General features: G+C 38.8%; 1 protein-coding gene across 1 annotated transcript in view; it reads left to right on the forward strand.

The window, feature by feature from the left end:
* Positions 1–2,766, forward strand: part of aacs (acetoacetyl-CoA synthetase) — a 49,516-nt gene extending 46,750 nt beyond the window's left edge. Inside the window, exons 14-18 of the mRNA XM_085295127.1 lie at positions 1–30; positions 300–369; positions 566–624; positions 937–1,139; positions 1,257–2,766. The exon at positions 1–30 is cut by the window's left edge and continues 96 nt beyond it. Coding sequence (XP_085151253.1) covers positions 1–30; positions 300–369; positions 566–624; positions 937–1,139; positions 1,257–1,394 — 500 coding nt within the window. The 3' untranslated portion in view covers positions 1,395–2,766. The remainder of the gene's footprint in view (positions 31–299; positions 370–565; positions 625–936; positions 1,140–1,256) is intronic.
* Positions 2,767–24,311: the final 21,545 nt, after the last annotated feature.

The raw sequence follows: 24,311 nt of genomic DNA on the forward strand, positions 1-24,311 counted from the left end.
ATCATAAAGCATACTTTTCTACATATCCCGGTAACCACACAAATGTTGTGTAAAAATAGAAACATATTTACAGTTTACATGTACATAAAGAGACACCTGTAATACCCCTGCTGTACAGCTACCCTTTAAGCAATATCGCCCAGTTTAAATTTATCTGTGCTTACATTATGTAACTGTTTTTATTTGCATTTATTGCTCCTTCATTTTTTAATGTTTGTTTTCAGTATGTGTTCTTCAAGTATGCACAAAAAAAAAAAAATCAAAGTTTCAGACAAATTTTTCCTTTTCTCATTCTGTAGGGGTGTGGGCCCACGGAGACTACTGTAAAATCAATCCAAAGACAGGGGGCATTGTCATGCTGGGCAGAAGGTCAGCCATTAACTGCAATCAATATGTTTTATTGATTCATCAGGACAGGCTTAAATGTACTTCATACCCTTTTGTGTGATATTTTGTCACAACTCTAGGCAGTAGAGTCATTTTTTTCCTGTGGAAATTTGTGGCAAAATGGCTCGCAATTACAGGAACGCCAGCTCTGAATTTAGAAAATCTGTTTTTTCTGTAGTGACGGCACGCTGAACCCCAACGGAGTCCGATTCGGCAGCTCAGAGATCTACAACATTGGTGAGTCTTTATCTGCAGATGGAGTAGGGTGTGGGTGTAAGATAATAAAAGAAAATGGTTCTGAGTCATGGTTCTTTTTATGTTCCTGGAAAAATAAGACTTTGCCATCCCATTGTCCACTTTTTAAAGTTTACTCACTTGCCATTCTCCGTACGTACTCACGCTGCTTAGTTTGACACTTTTTGTCTTTTCTGTTCTTTTAATCTTTACTCTCATTTTCTTTTCACCTCTCACATCTTTTTCTCTCTGTGTCTCATCTTTTTTGGTTTGCCTTTTTGCCCTCTGCCCTCTCCTTTCCTCTCCTCTCTGCAGTGGAGGCGTTTGAGGAAGTGTCAGACAGTCTTTGTGTTCCACAGTACAACGCTGACGGAGAAGAGAGAGTTATTTTGTTCTTAAAGATGGCACCTGGTAAGCCCTTCAGTCCAGAGTTGGTGGCAAAGATTAAAGGAGCCATTAGAAAAGCTCTGTCTGCTCGACACGTACCCGCCCTGCTGCTGGAGACCAGAGACATTCCTGTAAGAAAAAAAAGAAATCTATCAGTTAGTTATGAAAAAACTTTATATTATTCTGTCAGGCTGCAAATAGAAAAATCCTTTTTGTTGAATGACAGCCTTTATTTCATTCCTCTACAGTATACCATCAGCGGTAAGAAGGTGGAGGTAGCTGTAAAACAAGTGATTGCTGGTCGGGAGGTGACACAAAGAGGAGCATTCTCCAATCCTGACTCACTGGACCTCTACAAAAACATTCCTGAACTGCAAAACTATTAGAGATGTGGCTTCACAGAGCTGAAGAGAGGGTCTGCAAAGACACGTAGCCTGAAAAGATTTTAGCTTTGATTTTAGACTAACTTTATGTAAATTTACAGGTACAGGGTGATATGCAAAGTTCATTGCATGGGTTCCTCAAACAGGCACCCTGCGCTGCATACAGGGCAAAAAGGTGATGATGTGTGTCAAAATAATATATAACAATACCAAACAAGATGTATTATAATAATAAATTAATTATATCAGGCAGACAGAGAGACATAGTGTTCCACAAGTCATCAAGCAGCTGCTCATAGTCTACCGTACTGCACAATTAAGTGTTGGAAATGGAACACTGAAAGAGGCTTTGGATATAATATCGTGTGTTTAGCAGTGCTTGTGAATAAGCTCATGCTTTGAAGCCCTTGAAGAAATGAAACGCAGTATAAAGTGCTTTGCTTCGGCTTCACACTTTGATTGTTATCAGCTACTGAAGAACCATATCTCCCCGTGTCACCTGCCTGTAACCTTGAGTGGGTCCCTGAATAAAATCCATGGAGGTGTGTAGATAAATACACCCACGCATCTTGGAGTTACGCCTCAGCTTTTGCTCATATCACCATATCATGTTTATGTGGTGTGGATTGCTATCTTAATGTGGATATTTGTATATCGGTATAAATTTTGGAACTGTGAAACTGTGTTGACTTTACAGTTATGCCTTTAACGATAGCCACCCAAACGTGTTAACCAAAGTCATGGAAGTTGTATTATGTTTGTGTAACAGTTCTAGTTTACTTAATTCTTGAATAAGGAAGCCTAGAAAACTAAACTAATATAATATAATTTAATATAGCTTACTAATAACTAATATAGCTTTTTTTTTCTGCCTAAAAAGCTATATCACATTTCATACTTGATTCTGAACCTTTGTTTTCGAAATCCTCTATTCAATGTTGTCCCCCCATCCAAAACCAGAATAGGTCGTTATCTATCAATCTGTTGTAGCAAGGATTCAGTCAAGATGCACATTTCTCATTTCACCACAGAAGCCTGTTGTATACATTTGTATCTATGTTCCATGATTGTTACAACGCTAAGAAAAGCATGTGTTGTACTTTGTACATAGAAAAAATGAGTTATTTATTTAAAATTTCCTAATTATAATAACAAATTCTGTAGCCTAGTTGATGCTATTAACTGTAGTGGTTTTGGTCACTAGTAAATCTGTAATAAAACACAATTCCTGTGGGTTTGATTTCCATTTTCCATGAGAAGCAAATACCTGACCAGAGTGTCAATTGTGCAAAGGAACAGATGTCAGAGAGCCATTTGATCTATGGATAAGAATGAAACTGAAAAAAATAAAAAATAGGGACCATTTGCTCATTTGGCTTATTGTGTGTGTGGTTTCCTGTATAAGTTGGTGCGTTAAGCTTCTTTTCTTTATGATTATTTTAAATATTTGGTATAACTGTAAACCATTTAACTGGATACATGTGCTTTTAATGTTTGAGTTCACAATCATGCCTATATCAAACAAAAGCTCCAGGAACAAAGTTTTGATTGGAATACTGCTTTTTTGTATGTAGACAATTAAATTAAATTAATTAATTTAATTATTTTGTCTCATAAAGATGCACAAGTCCTTTTACTCCTATAGGAGACAAGAATCATAAATAACTGGATGGTTTGCACTTGAGTGAAATCAGGTGGAACATTGGAGATCTGCATTGTTTTTAGTAAATATATGTTCTTTAGGCATCAAATATTTCTTATGATAAAGCATTTTTACTGTGTGTATTTAGTTTGAGAATGCAAGAATCAAACATGACAGATGTTTTGGACGATATTCTAGGTTGTATGTTCTTTTTGATAACGGGATAACGTTGGTCACTGTAGGTCTGGTTTCGAGCTGTGTGATTGTGAACGCTATTTGCACACCTTGTCTTTGTTGAGTTTTCCGAGGGAATATCTGTGTAAGAAACAACTTTAAAGCTGTTTAACACAGGGATTTTGTTGTATGCATTTTCTGGCTGGAAACTGTCAGCTAACCAATAAAGTGAGGCCAGTCTGAGAGCAAACAAAAGGTTTTGTGTTCCAAAATGTAAGCCTTTTATGCTTATTGTAAATTTACAGTACGCATCCACATTGCTTTCCTAAGATAAACTGGGAAGCTCTTCATCCAAGGCTTTCTAGGCACAGCACACATGTATGAAGTAAACAGGAGTGTGAATCAACATTTATGTTTAACAGCTTAACTAAAATATTTACCTCTGAGCTCTGACACAAAACTACCAGCAACTAATAAGTAGTTGCCGAAAGTTTATAGACCTAAATATTCTGAGCTGAGGTATACAGCTTATTTGAGTTTTATCTTCATCCACAGCCAATATCCATCCATCCATCCATCCATTCGCTTCCGCTTATCCTTTTCAGGGTTGCGGGGGGCGCTGGAGCCTATCCCAGCTGTCATAGGGCGAGAAGCGGGGTACACCCTGGACAGGTCGCCAGTCTGTCGCAGGGCCAACAGCCAATATGATATTATTAAGTTAGCACTGGTGCTATAGCTTTCGATGTGAGATGAACAACTCGGCATACGAACTGTGGAAAAAAACACCATAAAACAAACTGACACACTCATTGAATAACAAAAAATGTGTGTGCACGTGTGTGTTTGAGTAACTGTGTCTCAGCTTGTGTGTTTTGATCTGTGTAAAGCCAGTCATTTTGACAGACAGCTCCTTTAGAAATAAACTTGGCAGTTTAAAAGCTCCCTATAACCTTTATAAGTGTGAATGCTCAACTCTGCCAGTCACCCAAACTTCAAAATGTAGCAGTGAGAAAAATAGAAACAGGGAGGCTTGGTTAGAGTCCAGTTCCTCAGTGTAGAAAGGCTAACAAACATCAGTGCTGAGTACCAAACAGTTCCCCAAGGGGCTCTGAGTTGTTTGATTTATCCCAACAGTCTCATAAGAGAGCACATCACAAACCAGGAAATGACTGTTTACCACCTGATGTTGCACTTTACATAGGTTGACTGTTAATTACCATCCACGAACCTTGTGTCTGTGTATCAGCTTGTTTGTGCTTCAAATAATGTGGTTGTGGCGACGTCTCCTGTAGTGGGAACTAACACAAAGGTAGTTCTGAGTACGTTGGCTGGCGTTTACTGCTGGTTTGTGAGCAATTTTTGACAAAATTATAACATCTTGATCATGTAAGGACATATTCACAAAACGTTGCATGTTTGAGATCAAAATTAAGGTCACCCTCATACAGTGTTGGGGAGTAACGGAATACATGTACCTCCGTTACGTATTTGAAATACAAAATATGAGTAACTGTATTCCGTTACAGTTACCGTTTAAAAAGGTGGTATTCAGAATAGTTACTTTGTTGAAATAAAGGGATTACACAGCGGTCTTTTCCTGTTTTATATGTTAGGCTATGCCCTCTCTATTTTTGGTAATTCCACACCGGTGGAAACCAAACAAAATACGCATTAAGAGGCTCAAATGCCTGTGTCTCAATCTCGCGTCTCATAATGACTCTGTCGCTGGTGAAATATGGATGGTATTGTTCAGCACCACAGGCCCAGGTGTACTGCCATACATACCCGTTATGTGTCGGTGAGCGCGAGGGAGGGAGAAAAAGAGTGGAAAAGTACGAGTTGTCACTGACCAGAAACGGGAGCTGTAAGCATGTAAATATTATAATAACCACTGCAGCCAAAAAGAGTGCCTGACGAGCCCAGTTAAGCCAAGTAAGCTATTAAGACTCGACTGTACACTGTGTTCGTGTTTTCCTCCGAAACAATAAGTTCCGTTGGAGCAGCCTTTCAACGTCTCTCTCCGTCTCTCCTTAGCAAAGCTGACCCAGACAACAAAGTAAAGCTAGTTTTCAGCTACGAGCCCGACACGGAACACGACGGAGGTCCCTTTACGGCTCGGAGCCGCAAACCTGTTTTATATACACGCGGAATAGTTTTCTATACAAGATCGCTGCAAAACGTGCAGTCTTACCTAATGTCCACCCTACTGTAACTCATTTTATATTAAGATTTTAAAATCTAGTTGCTATTGGTATGGTGAATAACCTTCAGTAATAGTAATAAACCACACAGCAATGGTACATTCATGCAGTTGTAAAAAGCTAAATAATATATTAAGTAATCCAAAGTATTCAGAATATGTTACTCTCGCTGAGTAACGTAACAGAATACGTTACTATATACATTTTGGGGCATGTATTCTGTAATCTGTAGTGGAATACATTTTAAAAGTAACCTTCCCAACACTGCCCTCATAGATGGGCCAGGTATAGTTGTGGCAGTAAAACATGTGTTTAAAGTCACACTACATGCTTGACACTCCTATGAAGGTTGCCCGCAGTATGTTATGGTTCTGAAGTTTACACAACAGATTCTAAGCTCTTTATTTTATTTTTGTATCAAGCTTAAACGTTTCATGCAACCTCTCATAGGTTTGCCGATATCATTGGGTTTGACGAACATGAACTTTAGTGGTGATCATAAGCTGATATTGTTAACTTAGAGCAGGGGTGTCGAACTCCAGGCCTCGAGGGCCGGTGTCCTGCAGCTTTTAGATAACATCCTGGGTCAACACACCTGAATTAAATGATTAGTTCATTACCAGGCCTCTGGAGAACTGCAAGACACGTTGAGGAGGTAAGTTAGCCATTTAAATCAGCTGTGTTGGATCAAGGATACATCTAAAACCTGCAGGACACCGGCCCTCGAGGCCTGGAGTTCGACACCTGTGACTTAGAGAATAGATTCTTGTCATTATGCTAAAGAGAGCTAACCACTGGGTCAAGTAACATATTTACTTTTTACAGTCAGGTCCATAAGTATTTGGACAATAAAGAGGAAATGATACTAATATTGACCCAGAGGAAGTCCTGGTCTGTTTTTGCAGTATGCTTTCGGTTATTATCCATTTGCACTGTGAAGTGCTATCCAACCAGCTTTCCATCATTTAGCTGGATCTGAGCAGTGTGCAATTCTCTGTATTTTTTATTATCTGTACAATTCACAATTCATCCTGCTACTTACAACAAGAGTCACATGATCAGTAAATATTAATGACTCAGTTCACTTTGGAGCCATGCATACCCATGCCACAACATTACCTCGACCATGTTTGACAGATGATGTGGTATACTTCAGATCACAAGCTATTCCCTTCCTTCTCCATACTTTTCTCTACCCAATTTTCTGCAGCAGGTTAACTGTCATCCCCCCAATTTTATTGTTATCATTATCTTCAGAAGTGTTCAGGCTCTTAACTTTTCTGACAAAACCTAATCAGGTCTTCTGGTTCTTTAGTGTAACATCATGATTTGTACCTTATAAACCTTGGCGTGATTGCCTTCCTCCTTGTCATCCACTGTCGTTATTTCAGCGGACTTTCAAGCCTTTTGATATTGCTGAGCTGGCCAGTGCGTTTATTCTTTTTAAGAATGAGAGAATTTTAAGAAATCAACTGCATTGTTGATTTGGTCACTCCTAAAGCTGATAGCTGATAGCTTTATTTTGGTTTTTCAGCCTAATGACTTCATCACATCAGCATCTCTACTTTCCAGTTGAACAGTGTTTCAGTGAACAGCTAGCAAATACGACTGGAACACCTGGGATGAACTGCAGATATTTTACCCGCTAAATTTGTCATGAAATAATGAGGGAATAGGACTCGCCTGTACACAAACTGCCTGTCAGTTAATTGTCCAATTATTTTTGAGCCTCAGAAAATGGGTGAATATGTACAAAATGGCTGTAATTCCTAAACAATGAATGCAATACTTTTGTTAAACCTCTTGAATTAAAGCTTAAAGTCTGCTCTTCAGTCACACATTATTTGTTCAGTTTAGGGTTAAACTGAATGTGGTGGGTTAGGGTTAGGTTTTAAATGTGGTGATGTACGGAGGTAAAATTGTGTCATTGTGTAAATACTAATGGGGACTAACTGTATGACACTGAAATTAACTTTCAGCCGTAAGAAATCAACTAAGGTTGTTTTCCGGTCACAATACTGATTTATTTAAATGACAATGTTTAAATTTAATACTGATACATTATTTATGGTGTTAGAAGAAGATCCAATATTCTGTGGGGCTTAGCTGCAGTATGTGTGTAGTTGATGTTTATGTGGTTACAGATTTACAGACAACATACATTATGAAAACACAAAGATATTTTTGTTTGCAAACATTTACCTTGGTTTATTACATTTCTGAGGTCACATGACAGATATCACACAAAATGTTAGATCAATCACGCTATACGAAAGAAGAGCATACATTACAAAAGTGGAGTTACTTGGGAGCTCCACGTTTACTTTGTCATCCCATCTCACTTAATTTGTCTAGTCTATTCCATTGTCTGCGTTCCCAATTATCCTCAGGTGACTTTGTTCATCCCTTGCTTCTCCCCCCCACTGGAGACTTGTTAAATCTAAACTGCTCCAAAGGGACTTTCTCCTGAAAGGCTGATCACAACATCAATGAATATTCCACATGCTTGCACACGCGTACTTCTGAGCAGACTTTGTGGTGACAGAAATGTAGCAGAGACATGTTTGTTCTTGAAGTGAAAATGAAGCACCTCACCCAGTTTCTGTCATATTCATATATAAGGAATGGGAAGGAGCCTCCGTTTTAGGCTGATCAAAGGACACAGGATCACCACAGGGAGTTGAGGAGAAAGGGAGAGTTTTATTTATTCTAAGTGTCTACTGTAATTCAGAAGAAATCTGGTAAGCAGGGATTCTGCAGCAAATGAATATTTCTTCATGTCCTGTCATCAAAACGACTCCATAGGTTGTTTTTTCAAGCTTGATGGGGAGCAAGTGAGGTGACATAGTTACAGAGTCACAAAGTCTTCGTAGAATAATAATAATAATATGATAATAATACCTATATTTTTCTGTGCCTTAAACCAAACCATATTGTCGCCCAGGTTGAAAAGTTGCTGTAAATCTGAGGTAGTTCTAAGCAGGGGGTGGATGAGGCTTCCTGTTTTCAGTTAATAATGTCAAAATATGACTAAATCACTGCTCAGCTAAACAAATGAATGAAACAAAATAAGTGAAACACAGCTAGCCTTGAACTTGCAAACTTTTGATTTATCTTTAGACGCACGAGGAATATAGTTCTGGGAATGACAATGTGGGTCAGGTGGTGGTAAATCCACCAGTCTGGTCCAGAGTGAAATATTGCAACAGCTATTTAATAGATTGCAATAAGATGCTATAGAAGATGAAGCTTTTAAACTGCGGAGATCTGCTTTTGTCCTTTCTAACAGCAGAAATTGGATGGCTTTGATATTTATTTGTTTTGATGTTTCAGTGACATAACATTGAAGATGGGGGCCATTAGTAGAGAGTAATTTTGTAAAAGCTACTGCATATTTGGTCAACATGTTGGCAGGGTTAGGAGCTGGGGAAATCTCATTATAAGCAGGTCTTTATACAGCCTCTAATGTGTTTGATGTTTGGGTATATACATTATAAATGCATTTAGATATCTTATAAGTGGAGCACAAAACCAGCAGGAGGCAGAAAGTATAATTGACTGGAAATCAGAACATGAACATTGATGATTTACAAAAAAGGATGTGAATAAATCATGTTCAACACCTAAAACCACAACATTGATTGTGTATGCCATAGCATATCTAATTCATACACAACAAAAAACCCCAAAGTATGGTTATAACCATATAATGAAAAGGAGAATTCATAATAGCCATCCATTAGTTACACAGTAAAACTGACTTTGGCAATTAGTCTGCTTTCTTCCTGCTTCCTTTCCTGTTTGATCTTTAGATTTGTTTTCTCGCAGGAACACACTGAGCATGACTTTTATTTCATATTCACAGTCAATAATTTGTTCGAGAGGAGTCCCTCTTCCCTTCACTCTGTTATCTCCAAAAGTAATTCTTTCATGTCCCCCTGCAAGCAATTGAATTTCAATTTGTTTTATATGGTCAATCAATTGAGTTTGACACAGGAAGCAGCTAAAATGTAAAGGAGTCGCGGCTGTGTAGAGTGGCTCAGATTGAGATGAGCAGTTTTGCAAATTGCTCTCATATATTTTCTGATTTCAGATTGTCACATAGAAATTTTTTTTCTTATGTCCCCTAAAATAGTAATTTCTTTTAAAATGTTTAAAGGATATTTAATTAAATGTTACAGTCTCCATGGAACCTGGGACCTGTGAATGGCAATTTCCTTGTTCTCCAACTGTTCAAAAGCCGACTAGACGCAATTTATTTTGTGCTAGAAAGGCCACAGGCATGAGAGTATATGACAGAGTGGGTAGGGGATTGTGGATGAAACAAAGTCCCAAATCAAACAACAGTAGAGGGGAAATGTACAATTTAGTTCAACCTATTTTAACCCGAAAGCTTATATTTCACTGTAACTGTCACCTTCATTTATTCTGAATAATCAATAAAAATGTTAAAGGACAATACGGTAGAATTATGCACATGCAAAGCATGACAGACGTAAAATGCCAAATGTTGATGTATTGATACATGTTCTGTCTGCCCATCATGATGGATCGGTGCAATGTGGGGAACATCCGTGCGACATACAATGAATTCATAAATTTCACCTTTGTACATGACAAAAGGACTAAGCATAGAGGACATTTGGTGGCAACAGGTCTAAGTAATGTTCATAATTTGTCACTTTCATTCCAAATGTTCATTTGAAACAACTGCGGTGCAGAAAGGGCTTTTTTTGTAATAATTAAGCTGATCAGGTCAAGGTAACCAAGACAGGCTGATATTGTTTTTGTGACAATGAATTCTATGTTTAGGATTCTGTATAACAAAACTATTTTTAAAAATCTATACAAAGGTATATGGTGTATTGTTATTTTACTGAAAAACAGATGAAACATGTACATGTATCCTTAAACCTGATAACCTTGGCAAGATACTAACCCATGTTTGCCTACTGGTGGTGGTCAGAGGGCCCGGTGGCGCCTGTGTCCGGCAGCCTCGCCTCTGTCAGTGCGCCCCAGGGCAGCTGTGGCTACAATGTAGCTTGCTATCGCCAGTGTGTGAATGTGTGTGTGAATGGGTGAATGACTGAATGTAGTGTAAAGCGCTTTGGGGTCCTATGGACTAGAAAAGTGCTATACAAATGCAGGCCATATACAAATGCAGGCAGGCCAACCTTTAGAGTTATTGATTTTTTTCCTCCCATGTCGAATCACATCTGCAAATCCAGAGAGAGAATACTGACCTCTAAATGTGCTAAGGAGCTGAGTATGTTATTATAAAAATGTGACATAATTTTTCAAGTTGTTTACTGTTAAAACACTGAACAAAGTAAAGCTTTTTGTCGGCTAACTGAATCCTCTTGTCCAAGAACTCTGGTTTGCACTTGCCTTCAGCTTTTTTTGCCCTCACTGGCACTCAGCATTGACCTCTACCTCTACACCTGCTATCGTTTTCTTCATCAGCTCCTAAATTTGCATCGTGTTCCTTTCCATGAGTCACCTGACAAATTTTCTTTTGCACTACAGCTCTTGTAAGGATTTACAGAGCCTGGCAGTAGCCACAGAGGCACAAAGATATTTTGAGGCAACTATAGCAAGTGAAAAAAATGCTGCTGTGTGCATATGATATAATTAGTTCCCAAGTTTTAATTAACTGATGAGCATGTTTTATACAGGCACGGTTTCTAATATAATGACAATGTGCTGTAAAGATTCCTATTTTATTTACCCTTTCTCGCTTATCCATGCTTCCTTCTCTTCCTCCTCCAGCTCCTGTATGTCAATTCTTGTCCTCATTTTCTTATCACCGACTGGCTCCTGTGTTACTTTGTCAATTAATGGAAATCACCTGGCACAAATGATTAAAGGACTGCATTCCCTTCCACTCTCTTCATGTGGAGCGGTTTAGTTGAGCTTAGTAGTCCATGTAGTTAAAAGTGCCTTTATCTAAAAATAAAATGAGCGCTGGAGCAACACTGGTGACTGTAGTCTTTACATTCTGATCAGACTGCCATGGTGATAATAACAATCACTTATTCTGAACTTCCTATTTAACACTGTATTTCCCATACGGTGCACAGTCTCATCATACATCATCATACAGTGCATCATACTATTAATGAACTGACCCTCAATTCACTCCTCTCAACTCTTCATGCATCCTTGATCCTCCTGAAAGATAAATGGCAGCAGTATTCATCTAAATTTATTAAACACAGCGTAAAAACAATCACTAAAAATCATAAATAATGCAAAAAGAAAACCCACCTGTTTGCAATAAGCAAACCTCTGATGTTCTTTATATCTCTCATTATTTCTTTTCTGTCCATGTCTTTATATTATCAATTTACTGTCAATAAAAATAATTTTAAAAAATTGTTAAAAATCTGGTTCACACTTATTTTGTATGCACAGTGTAGTAAAATGTCTTTCCCTTTTATTTAATGTTACTCATATGGTCCATTAAGACCTTTCTCAAGTCATGCTTTTGAAAATCATCATCAGTCAAATTGCTTTTACCTTACTATCAGCCTCTTAAGTGTTCATTCAAGTCCTCTAGTTATTTATCTGAGTTATTACATTTGATAGTTTTTGCCTTTTGTTGTCTTTTCAAAACACTGACTGAGAAATTGTGAAAATGCATTCTTAACTTTTGCCGAGCAGTGTCCTTTTAAAGAGACTGCAGCAGTTACTTTAGGTTACCTGAGGAGTAACTTTTTCTTACTGTCGCCTGACAAGTGCCTGACAGATAAAAGTATTCAATTTAAGTAGAAAACATCAAGGTATCCCCATAAGCTCTCTCAAGCGAACGCTGTCTGAGGAATCAGGCTTCCCGATGTTTCACTGCTGTTTTCAAGAGTTTCTGTTTTGCTCCCCTGCATCACTTTTAGTAATTTGAGTTGCCTGTGGAGCAGTGTTATTATTCTGGAGTCTTTGCACTTGTCTGCTGCAACTGCAAAGACTCTTGGTACCACCCACACCCTCACTTGGTGTTGTGTTAAGTACAATTTGCTAATACATAGTGCATTCATTTAAGCGCCACATTTCAGTTTGCTTACTAAAATGAAAACCTCAGAATAAAGTGAAAGGGGCAAAAAGAAAAGTAATTAAGAAAGACGTCAGTGTAACCATATTCCAAAATTAAATCAAATTAGAGAAATATTGAAATGTCTTTCATTCACTTATTGTTAATTTTATTAGGTAATGGTCACTGAATAGCATGAAAATAATTCAGTGACTGCACTTTCTGCTCATGTATCCAAAGAGAACTTGTTTCTCTCTAAGGTGTAGCACTTGAGCTCAAATTAATTTAAATGGGATTTGAGATTCCTTTGGGCTATTTGGGTTGACTATCACAGGGTTGACACAGAGAGACACATATAGCCAATAATCAGTTAAACTAAAATGCAAATCTTTGGACTGTTGGAGGAAAGTGGAGCTAATCCATCTTGATGCAAAATGATGGTGTAAAGAAACACAAATATAAATCAAACATGGGAAGACAGTAAAGGAAAAAAGGGGAAGAAATGAAAGAGAAAAAGATGAATCATATATGAAGTCATAAATATAAGTCAGGCAGGCTGAACGCCGTGAACATTTTGATTTTTTTCCAATTCTACCCGTCAATCTTTCCGTCTTTTTGTGTGGGATTGTTCATCTGTAGGTGTCTTCCTGCTTTGTGAAAGTAACCAGTACTCACTCTCTTCCTCTCACAGCATGATTTTTTTTATTTGAGTGCAGTTTGTGAGTGTGTATTTGTACCAAGTTTCTACTCCTGGAGACATCATTGACTTTCTAAGTGCATCAGTTTAACTGCCTGAAAAATCTTGGCTCTCCCCTATGCCACAACAAAATCTGAGAGACTGATTGTTGGAGAAGATACAGCTCTGTTCTCTTTTGTGTATTGGAATTAGTTTGGTGAAAAATGGATAATGAGTCAGATGCATTTTAAATAGTTTTACTAAACATTGAAAAACACTGTCAGTCTGTTTTTATTTGTGTGTGTTTACACTCATCGTACAATAATGCAAGATGGATGCATGCTTGAGGAATTATGATTCTCTTGTTTTGGGTAGGTTCACGGATGCTCAAAGCTAATTGAACATTCAGCTTCAAAGGAGCAAAGTGAGATTAGTTTACGTGCCCATATTTGGTAAATGAAAAAGCAACCCCACACCATAACCTCCCCTCCACCAAACTTTACACTTAGCACAATGCAGTCATACAAGTACCATTCTCCTGGAAACCATCAAATCCAGATTTGCCCATTGCGTTGCCAGATCAACAAGTGGGATTTGTCACTCCAGAGAACACCAGACTCTGCTCTAGAGTCCAGTGGCAGTGTGTTTTCCACTACTGCATCTGACAGTTTGCACTGAAATAAGGCCTGGGTGCAGTTGCTAAACCATGGAAACCTATTTTGTGAAGCTCATTAAGGACTGTTCTTGCACTAATCTGAAGGCCACATGAAGTTTGGAGGTCCATAGCAATTGATCCTGCAGAAAGTTGGTGACCTCTGGACATTATGGGCCTCAGCATCCATTGACCACGCTCTATAATTCTATGTAGCCTATCACTTTGTAGCTGAGCTGCTGTTATTCCTGATTGCCTTCACTTTGTTATTAAACCATTAACAGTTGACCGTGGACTATTTCGTAAGAAATTTTCATGACTGATTTATTGCATAGGTAGCACCCTATCATGGTACCACACTGGAAATCACTGTGCTTCTGAAAGTGACCCATTCTTTCACAGTGTCTCACTAGCTGTTTTGAGTTAATACACCTGGAATCTCAGAAAAAATGGAAATATGGCGGTTTTGAGTTTTGCCAAAAACTGAATCACTGACTTCTGAGATTTCACATTTGACTGACAGACAGATATATTCAAGGGAGACAGCAGGAAACATGAATGAATTAAAAAATGAATGGCATTGGAGATGACAAAATGCAAATGATAGAAAGGCAGTGCTGAAGGAGCTTTCTGAGCTGCAAGTTACTTTACATTGGAAGAAATTCAGCCAGAGTGAAGAAATGGATCACTGCAGAAAAATAATATATTTTTTATTATTAATCCTTTATTTATCCAGGTAAAAAATCTCATTGAGATTAAAAATCTCATTTCCAAGAGAGACCTGGCATCATAGCAACAAAAGTATATATATACAAAATTGATGAAGAAAGTAGGCCATTATGTTTTTTTTTTAAATGTACCCTTTTTATTTTGTTATGTAATACAAATTAGACTGTTACAAAAGTACCATATAAGCCTTGATATAATTGTATACATTACGGTTTGATAGTAGGTGTCAACAAAAACCCTGAAAATAACATTTTATGGTTTGTCGTTAGGCAAACTTTAATATGTCAGTAAAATTTAAGCACACCCACTCCACTTCTTGATAAGGTTTCTATTTGTGTGCAGATTAGTGTAAATTACAATCAGATTATTATCATATTATTTGCCTCTTGTAACAAACTCCCTGGTCACTCCACATTTTCAGGACCTAGGGTAGATATACGCAGCTTTCTCATAGTTAAGTTATGATCTATCCAACTAGATTTTTGTGGAAAAATACTAGTTTTTATTTTGATTTCAGATGGAGTAACCAGAAATGCCTTAATTATTAGTCCAAATTGGAAACATCAATAAATAAAATATATAACACAGGAGACACTAATCTGCTGAAGATCGAGGAACCAGGCAGGAGGAAAAGCAGATGATCTCAGAGGAGGTTCATAAGTGTAGTGAAGGAGGATATGCAGAGGGGTGTTGTGCCTAAAGATGATACCAGGGATAGGGTAAGCGGCAGATGAACCCCTGTGGCAACGCCTAAAGGGAGCAACTGAAAGAAGATGAAGACAAAAGAATACATAATGTTTATCATAGTCATGTAGACGATTTAAAAAACAGACAAACTAGAGCTACAAACAAGACAAAAGACAATTGTTGTCTTTATTTGAAGAGTTTCAGTCAGGATTCAGAATCCCTAAAGTTTAGAAACAGCACAAATGAAGGTGATGAATGGTCCTCTTATGACCTCTGACTGTGGACTCGTCTCGTCTCAGGTTGGCTAGCTGTGGTAAATGTTTCTTTAGTAAACTGTGCACTGTGTTGGACTGGTGCTCAGTGCAAACATTAATTTGCATACAAGCTGATTATTCTTCAAATTATTAACTAAACCTTTGTACCAGCTTTACACTGTCTAGTATAAAGGTAGTATATGTGTGGGGGATGGAAATCAGCCAAGTTAGCATATAGGTTGCTGAATTCACTTGTGTTAATCCACAGAGACCAGGTCAACTGATCACAGCCTTTACTGGAGCTCACATTAGAGATTATTTATTTTTTTTCTCCACATTTAGCCACAACAACAGATCTTAGGGTTCCCCCAACTGCCAAATCTCATGGCAGTTGGGGGAACCATTGATTGTATTCATTTTTTGTTTTATGTGTGGAGGCAAAGTCAACCTCTACAATACAGATATAAGAAAATAGTTATTTTTAAAAAACAAACAAACTTGTCTTTTACTTGCTTGTGCCATACAGAACAGATTGGAGGTGAGATTTTGAATTTAGATAGGATTAACGTTTGCATTCCCATGTGCTAACATATTATTATATTATATTATATTATATTATATTATATTATATTATATTATATTATATTATATTATATTATATATTAGGTTCAGTTACCTTTTCACAAAAATAGATGGTAGAATTGTCTAATTGTTTTTCAAGGACCTACTTTTTATTTACTCTTCTGTGGAACCTCTTTGGATTCAGGAGACAGACCCTGTCTACTTGTAAGATTTGGATTCTTTTTGATAAAGGTTATAATTAAGGTTTGATCAGATGACCTTCCACCCCCACCACACACATTCAGCCACCCCCACGCCCACCCCTTGATTATGCTGCAACAGGCCTGAGTTGCTGGGGCTTCCTATGATAAATTCAATATTTCTTCTTCACACCATTTTGAATTTAATCATTACTCATTAATAAACTGTGACTCTCTTCCACAGTGGGACTTTTGTCCTGTTTCCTATGCATAAACACCAACTAGTTACAGCACGTGGCTGCCCCTCCCTGAAGCTGGTTCTTCTGGAGGTTTCTTCCCATTAAAAGTGAGATTTTTCTATAGAGAGTCCTCTGATTGTTGGGGGTTTGTCTCAATTTCTCTCTATTATTGCTTTACCTTGCAGGGTCTTTATCTTACAATATGATGTAACTGGTATTATGACTTGTTGTTATATTAGTAAAACTGATTGGAATGTAATGAATCTATAAACACATTTGTTTCAGACATGGACTATATGTTAAAACCTTTTAGGATTGGTGTACCATAGAAAAGGACAAACATGACTCATATCAAGACAATCAAGATGACCTTCAGTGCTCAGGAACCAGCAGAAGTCTCTGAATGTCATGTATTGGCTTAAAGCAGACTCAGAGAACAGACTCAAACAACAGTTGGCAGTTTTAAAAGGATTATTGAATGAAAGATAAGTGTTTGCAAAAAAACAACAACTGGTGAATGGCTGGTTGAGGTTGTATATTTTGCAGGGCAGAGACTGGAAACCCTGCCAGAGAGGAGAGAGGATGTTAGCAACTGCCAAAGTGAGTACAATAGAATATTGCTTAGAATTAAGTGTGTTTTCACTGGCTCACTTGTTTGTTTCCTCAATAGGCCTCTAGAGACGTACACAAATGGCAGGTGGGAATCCTTGAGAATGCAGGTGGAGAGTGGGCAGGCAGGTGGAGCACAGGTAAGTCCTTTCTTTGGCTGGGAATGGGAGAAACAGAATGAAGTGGGTAGATTTGGCTTGAGGTTCTTGTAAGACTCCTCAGTTTAGTGGAGAACCAGATGGACAGGTTTCAGGTTGGGTTCCAAGTGGAAAAGAAGATGGATACATGACGTTACAGACCAAAAGCTACAACCATTAGTAGTACAACCATATTCATGAAGACAGTCTGGTGGAGACTGAGTACACCATCCAGCCTTTAAATACCAGAAACTTGATTACACAATATGGAAATAGTGTGGAAGGGATGGCTCAAACAGATGCACCTGCAAGACAGAGCCAGCCCAATAACCACCTAGAAAGGGTTAGAGAAGGAGAGAGAGAGAAAGAAGCAGGAAAAAAAGAAGACCCAAACTGTACTCTCTAAGGACCATATGAATGTCTACCTGATATTAGTCTGGATAAAATGAGTCATGTTGATTTTTCCCACGGTCCATTAGTGCAAATGCTCATTAGTCTGTGTCCTTGATTATGAGATCACACTCCCAAGGAGATATAATTGAAAAAGAAAAACTGAGAAAGGATTTCATCATACAAACAAACCTATTTGAAGTATCACTTTCATGATCATCAAGTTCAGTGGATTACACAGGGATAAAACGTGCATCCTCAACACGTGTGTGTGTGTGTGTGTGTGTGTGTGTGTGTGTGTGTGTGTGTGTGTGTGTATACACACCTTCAGAAACATACACACAGAAAAAAAAGCTTTATCGGGGTAGCTGGATTACACAGGGATAAGGCTTGACTCTTGATATTGACCCAAAGACTAAACACACACTGCATTTGCTCACCTTGTGTACACACAGCAAATACACACCCAGATATAGAAATAGGTGTGTATTCTTGTATACATTACGCAGTTCATCCAGATGCAGGTTATGTTGTATTCGATTATTCCATTGTCTCATCTGTCTGTCCTTGTCTTTTACTTTTTAGAACTAAAACTTTCTGCACTTTTGCTACATCAGTTGTGTGCCACAGCATGCATCATAAAATAATGATTTTTTGAGTTATTTGCAGTATTCACATGTTATTAGCAAGAAGCGGGACCCACAAATACAAAAAAACTAAGGTGTAAGGGAAGCCAGATGGACAGCAAATATAAAACAGGCTACTCAATCAGTGAACATCTCAAGTCAACGCTTGCTCCCCTTATTTAAATACTCTGATGTTTTAACTTCATAAAATGTCCTGGATGAACCCTAATTTTTTAATCTGGCCCATAATAAACAACATGAAATGGAAACTGACATGAGCATTTGGAAAAATTTCAGAATTTAGGACTTGAACACAAGACTCTGATGTGGTCTGTTAGGGTTAAGCACAGGCTAGGGTTCGTTCTCTGTTTTCTGTTTTTTTTTCCATCTCTTGATCTTGCCCTAGCGCTCTCTTTCACCCTTTCTTTTTCAATCTAAGGTGGAGAGGTGGGTGGAGCATCTTTTTTCCCAAGCTTGCTTCTTTACACCTGCAGCTCATATCCCTCATCTGTATGTGCTACTTTAGGATCAGTTGTGGCAACTGTTCTCTCACAGATTGCTGGTCTCCACTTTAGTGTTACTCCAGCCAACCTCTTGTGACTAAGACTTCTGTAACATTCTCAGAGTAATTCCTGGTTCTCAAAGTAATTCTTTGCTTCCTGGTAATTCCTTGAAGTTTCTGACTCACTCTGTGAGAAAGAGTTAAATGCAACAACTGGACCAGCAATGCCACAGCATATATGTTTGAGGTGAACAGAGTCTAGTTCCAGGGGGAAATAAACCAACAGATACACAGACTAACCACAAACATACACAGTCTCACAACACTAAGGGAGGTCTGGGAATAAACCAAGGCACATGGAATGAGATATAAACAATCCAAAGAGACAATAGATCAAACCCTAATTATTATTATAAAAAATAAAGAAAATCCTAAACTGAATGATATAAATTGAGAACTTAAAATCCTGGGTCCAAACCCAAGGATGATTATACTTTTAAAAAAATATATATGAAATTTTCTAAGTAATATATTGCAGACAACTGCCTCACCTCAGCAGGAAGAGCATGATGTGGTGCAGCAGAAAAGGCATGCTTTTACCTCCAGCTTGTGTGCTGCTGGTGTAAGACCAAACAGGGGCTGCATAGGTGTGCAATAATGATAAAACACTGTGTAAAAAAATTCATGCGACTTGTGAGTTATAATGCTGGAAATAAAGTCAAACAATTGAGATGTAACTGGACAAGCAAGACAGGCAATGCTTGTCCAATGAAATCTAAAATTAGCTGTGAGTAAAAATCAAAGCAATTTCTCTCCTTGTATTTCTTTTTTTTTTTTTTTTTTTTTTTTTTTTCTTGCCTGTCCCGTTTGGCTCTTTTGCCATCAGAATTGTTGTCTAAAGGCAAAGAAAGATGCCCAACGGATTTACTTTACCAAATTGACCATCCCAGCCTTGCCATAATGGTCCATTTGATTCACCTTTTATTGTTTATTTTATTTTCACTTACTGAATATGGGACAGACTTGACTGGGGGAAAGAAGGGGAGAAAGAAAGAGGGAAAGAGAAACAGCTGAGAAGAGGGACGGGGGAGAAGGGCAAAAACCAAAAACCAACAGAATGGGCAGAAAAAAAAAAGAAAAAGAAAATGCATATATCAATCACCTGGATCACCTGCTGAGAAAGAAAAAAGAAAACAAGCAGAAGAGAACAAGAGTAATAGAATAAACAACATCACAATGATATATGGGAATATGACAGTAAATACTAAATATTAAACATTATTGTGCAGCACATAAGATCAACAGAACACAGTGTGCTTTGAGGTAGGAGCCAAAAAAGGGTGTAGTTTGTGGGTGTGATCACCCGTGTGTACACCTGTGAGCATGGACGCGCTTATTTTTTGTTTTTTAAAAGGTTCCTTCATGTAATGATCTGCTAGAGGGTGTGGGGGGGCCACAGCCCCGTCCTCCAGGGCATGAAGCAGGTATGGAGGAGATCAAAACTCCAGACATCCAGAGGCCCCCAGAATACAAGAGACCAAGGAAGACCAACAGAGGGGCAGCCGCGCCACTATCCCAGAAAGAGCTGACGAGAGCCCCAGATGAGGGGTCACTCAGCAGCCGCGGAGCAGAAGCCAGGGGGAGTTGCAGTGACGCGCCCGTGAGCTCCGCCGGCAGCCAGCCGTGCCTGAGTGACCGAGCCCCAGGCCGAGAGGCCGGGGGCACCCCACCTCCGAAGTGGCCCGAGCAAGCCCCAGGCTCCAGGCCCCGATAAGCGGCCGCCAAGGAGTGAGCCAGTGTGTACCTGGACGCCCATCCCCGGACACAAAGAACCACCAACGCACCGATGTCTGAGGGAGTCCGCCACTGGCAGGGGAAGTGGTGGTAGGGGGAGATAGGCCCTCCAAGGTATGGAGGCCTAAGATGTCCCCAGAGAGGTGGCGCCTGACACCCAACCTGACATATAGACACAGAAATACAGGCACACACATATACAAACATCCATTCCCACCCTCATGCTCTCATATACACTTACTCCACACTCAACCAACGTGGAGACAGACATAAAGAGACGCTGTACACACGATCACACTCCCCAAGCGTACTCTAAGCCCCGGGTCTAGGTACCCTTGCCCCTGGAGGGGGGGAACTGCACCCAGACCCAGGTGGTGTTACCCTTTTCCCTGCGGTGGGGGGAGGCAGACCGCCCCGACTCCGCAGCAGCAGGGAGGCCCCACACTCCAGACCGCAGTCGGACGGCCAACTCCTCCTCCTAGCCCCCCCGCTCCAGCAGGTCGCAGAGAATGGGGGTGAGAGAAGACCCCAAACCTCCCTCAACCCGCTCATTGTAGTGTTGATGCATGTGTGTTCTAAGGTGCATTTAAAACTAGAGATGGACCGATCCGATATTACGTATCGGTATCGGTCCGATACTGACCTAAATTACTGGATCGGATATCGGAGAAAAATAAAAAAATGTAATCCGATCCATTAAATATCACGAAAGCACCTCACAAAACTTGCAACACGCCGTAACTCACCTCAGAACGTTAGCACGTCGGAGCAGTATGCATCACGTGATAGAGCGGCTGTGGCATGCGGGACCTGTCGGTGGTCTGGATAGCATTTGGAGCTTCGCTAGCAACCCGGCATTTCATCTCCGACAAAGTTATCCCGAGAGAAGTAAAGCAAGTGTGTAAGTCCATCTCTGAATGTTTGTAAAGCATTCCTGCGTTAAGCTTAACAAGCGACTGCCTCTCCTGCTGCTACTTCAATCATGAAACTGCTTAACGATCAGCTGATCGGCTTTTCTGTCGTGAGTGAGGAAACCAGCGGCTGAACAACAGCAGCACGTTTAAGCTTGATCAGCTGTTGTTAGAATGTATTTAATATTACTTTCTACTCGAGGATCTTTTTCTACGTAGCTGACGCTGGTAACTGTGCAGGGGCGGATCTAGCAAAGTTTAGCCAGGGGGGCCGATAGGGCATTAACAGGGAAAAGGGGGCACAAAGACATACTTTTCTTTCTTATTCTCATTTAAAATGTCTAGCTTTTAATAAATAATTATCTGGCACCCAAAGTTTTAATTTGATGTAAAATGAATAGAAGTCAATTACTGTATATAGTAACTATTAAGTCTAATATATATACCCTAGTAAGCTATAGTACTTTTTCCTTTGGGAAGGTACCATCTGTGCAGTCTGCAATTTTGTTGAAGAAAGATGTTGAATCTATTTAATATTTCTTGAAAAATAATTGATTTCTGTGCATTTTTTTTCACACTGCATCAAATTAAGGTTGATTACGTCGATTAAGCATCATGAGGTGGAGCGTGAGGGGTGGTTCCCTATTTTTTATTTATTTATTTTTGTTGTTGCTGGGAGTTGGAACCCTATTAGTTAGGTTGCTTAATATTTATGCTAAGTACTCTTTAAAATACCAGAATAGGGAGGATGGTGTAGGTTTAAGTTTATTAGATTGATCAGTATTGCTGAACTATGAAATATTTTTTTTTTGCATACAGGTATAACAGAATAGCTTTAGTGTAGTTGTTGTTTTAAACTTGAGTATGAACTTATACAAAATGCAGCAAGATATTTAAAAAACAGTTTTGTTGATTAAAAAACACTATATCGGATTCATATCGGTATCGGCAGATATCCAAATTTATGATATCGGTATCGGACATAAAAAAGTGGTATCGTGCCATCTCTATTTAAAACCCAGGAGGGCATGGAGCTACCTGCCAGAGAGCAGCAGGTAAGCGCATGGTCCCTCCTGCTGGCCCTCAATGTCTACGTGTATTTAACATTGAGAGGTGGGCAACGACGCCAGGGGTGGGGTGTACACCCTGATGGTACTTTGGATTCCGTGTATCGTGCCCACCCCCAAGATCCTATATGTATGTGTAATGAGAGTGTGAGTAATGTGAATGTCTAAGTTGTGGGATAAAATTGAGGCAGAGGCAGCCAGAAGGGCATTCTGTCGTAAAGCAGGCATCCTTTGCATCTTTTAAATTATTGCCAATTTGCGGTTAGTGTTTCTAGAAGCATGATAAACTCTTTACTGCTTTACTCCAATTTCACTGAAATCTGTAGCGCTTGTAATTTTGAGAGGCAAGTCCACGTTCCGATAGCAAAAGCAGCTCTTTTTGATTGTTTACACATGCATGTGGACCAGCTCCTTGATGGTGATGGGAATCTTCATTGCTCCGGGACCAGTTTGAGAGTCGTTACCAAGCAAACATCTCCGTCCATGTCCAGTTTAATAAAACAGGTTAATATAAAAATATATTCATGAATATGTTTATACATTTATAAATATAGAGAATATGATGCATTACTGGTGATTAAACTGAATATAAAATATTTAAAATCAGCTCAGCCATAAAAATCTACACCAGTGATATAGATTCATATAACACTAACAGTTATATAACTTCACTGTGTGGTATTGCTACGTTAGCTAATGGTAAGTATTTTACAGTTCTTCAGCCAGGAAGGAGTGGAGAAAAGTAAAGACATCCATACAAAGAACGTGGCAAGATGCATGAAGCTGTCGGTATATATAAAAATGGATAGGGAGCACATAATTATAAAGAGGTGTGTTTTTCTCTGGTCCAAATTCTTGTTAAGCAATGAAGGAAACTGTGGTCTACACATTTAAAGTTGACAAACCTGGCCTACTTTAAGCAAGAGCTTAGTAATACTGTATCACTGGATACTAGTTTTTGCTCTGCCAACAAATGAAAAAAAAGAAAAAAAAATCAATCTTGTCATCAAACTCCTTTTAAAAAATGTATGTTTCTAAAGATGTCAAACTCCTCATCAAACCATGTTAGCTTTGGCTAAATTAGCACACTTTTACTGTCATTTTATACTTTCTCTAGTAGTAAATAGGCAGGTGGAGACAGACCCTTCATGGGTCAGAGTAATAGTGCATCTCCACTGCCATTTTTTTTTCTTTTTGCATTTTTGTCCTTTTATGTTTTCCATTTGTTTGCCTGTGAGCATATGTAAGTTTGCAGTACGGGGATTACATCCACATTTGGTCTCTGAGCTGAGCAGGATGTGCATATTTGCATGAAATTGAAGGGAAGCATCAATGAGAAACATGATTTTTCACAGGTCTGCTTCTGCTTTAACCAACATGTAAAATGCAGATATGGCAAAAAACATGCTACTCACTGAGGCATAGAAGTCTTATTAGCTTGCAAAATTGTGTTTTTAATGAAAATTTATGTGCAGTGAATATACTTTAAACTTGCCTTTTCACCCTTTTCTGTGGTTATTACTCAGGTTTTCACATCAGTAACCCAGTTTTTATATAAATATTTATAAATAAAGAAATATTGTGCAGCAGAAAATAGGAAATGCAGTACAGAAACTTCAGCAATGAATAAAAAACAAACATTTCTTTTAATTTTAAATAATAAACAAACACTGGTTTTATTGTTTTGGCTTAAGACAGTCTGTCTTTCTTCCTTATCAACTACATACACTTTCATCAGACATGCAAACTTTATTTTATTAGTGTTCAGATGCATTCAGTGCAGCATTTACAATCTTGTAAATTAAGTTGAGGAATAATTATTGGAGGTCTAAATATGGCAGCGAT

The sequence above is a fragment of the Mchenga conophoros genome, linkage group LG12 (genome assembly GCF_057382185.1).
Source record: "Mchenga conophoros isolate Kocher_MC1m ecotype Shallow Benthic linkage group LG12, M_conophoros_male_GT1.1, whole genome shotgun sequence".
NCBI classification, from domain to species: Eukaryota; Metazoa; Chordata; class Actinopteri; order Cichliformes; family Cichlidae; genus Mchenga; species Mchenga conophoros.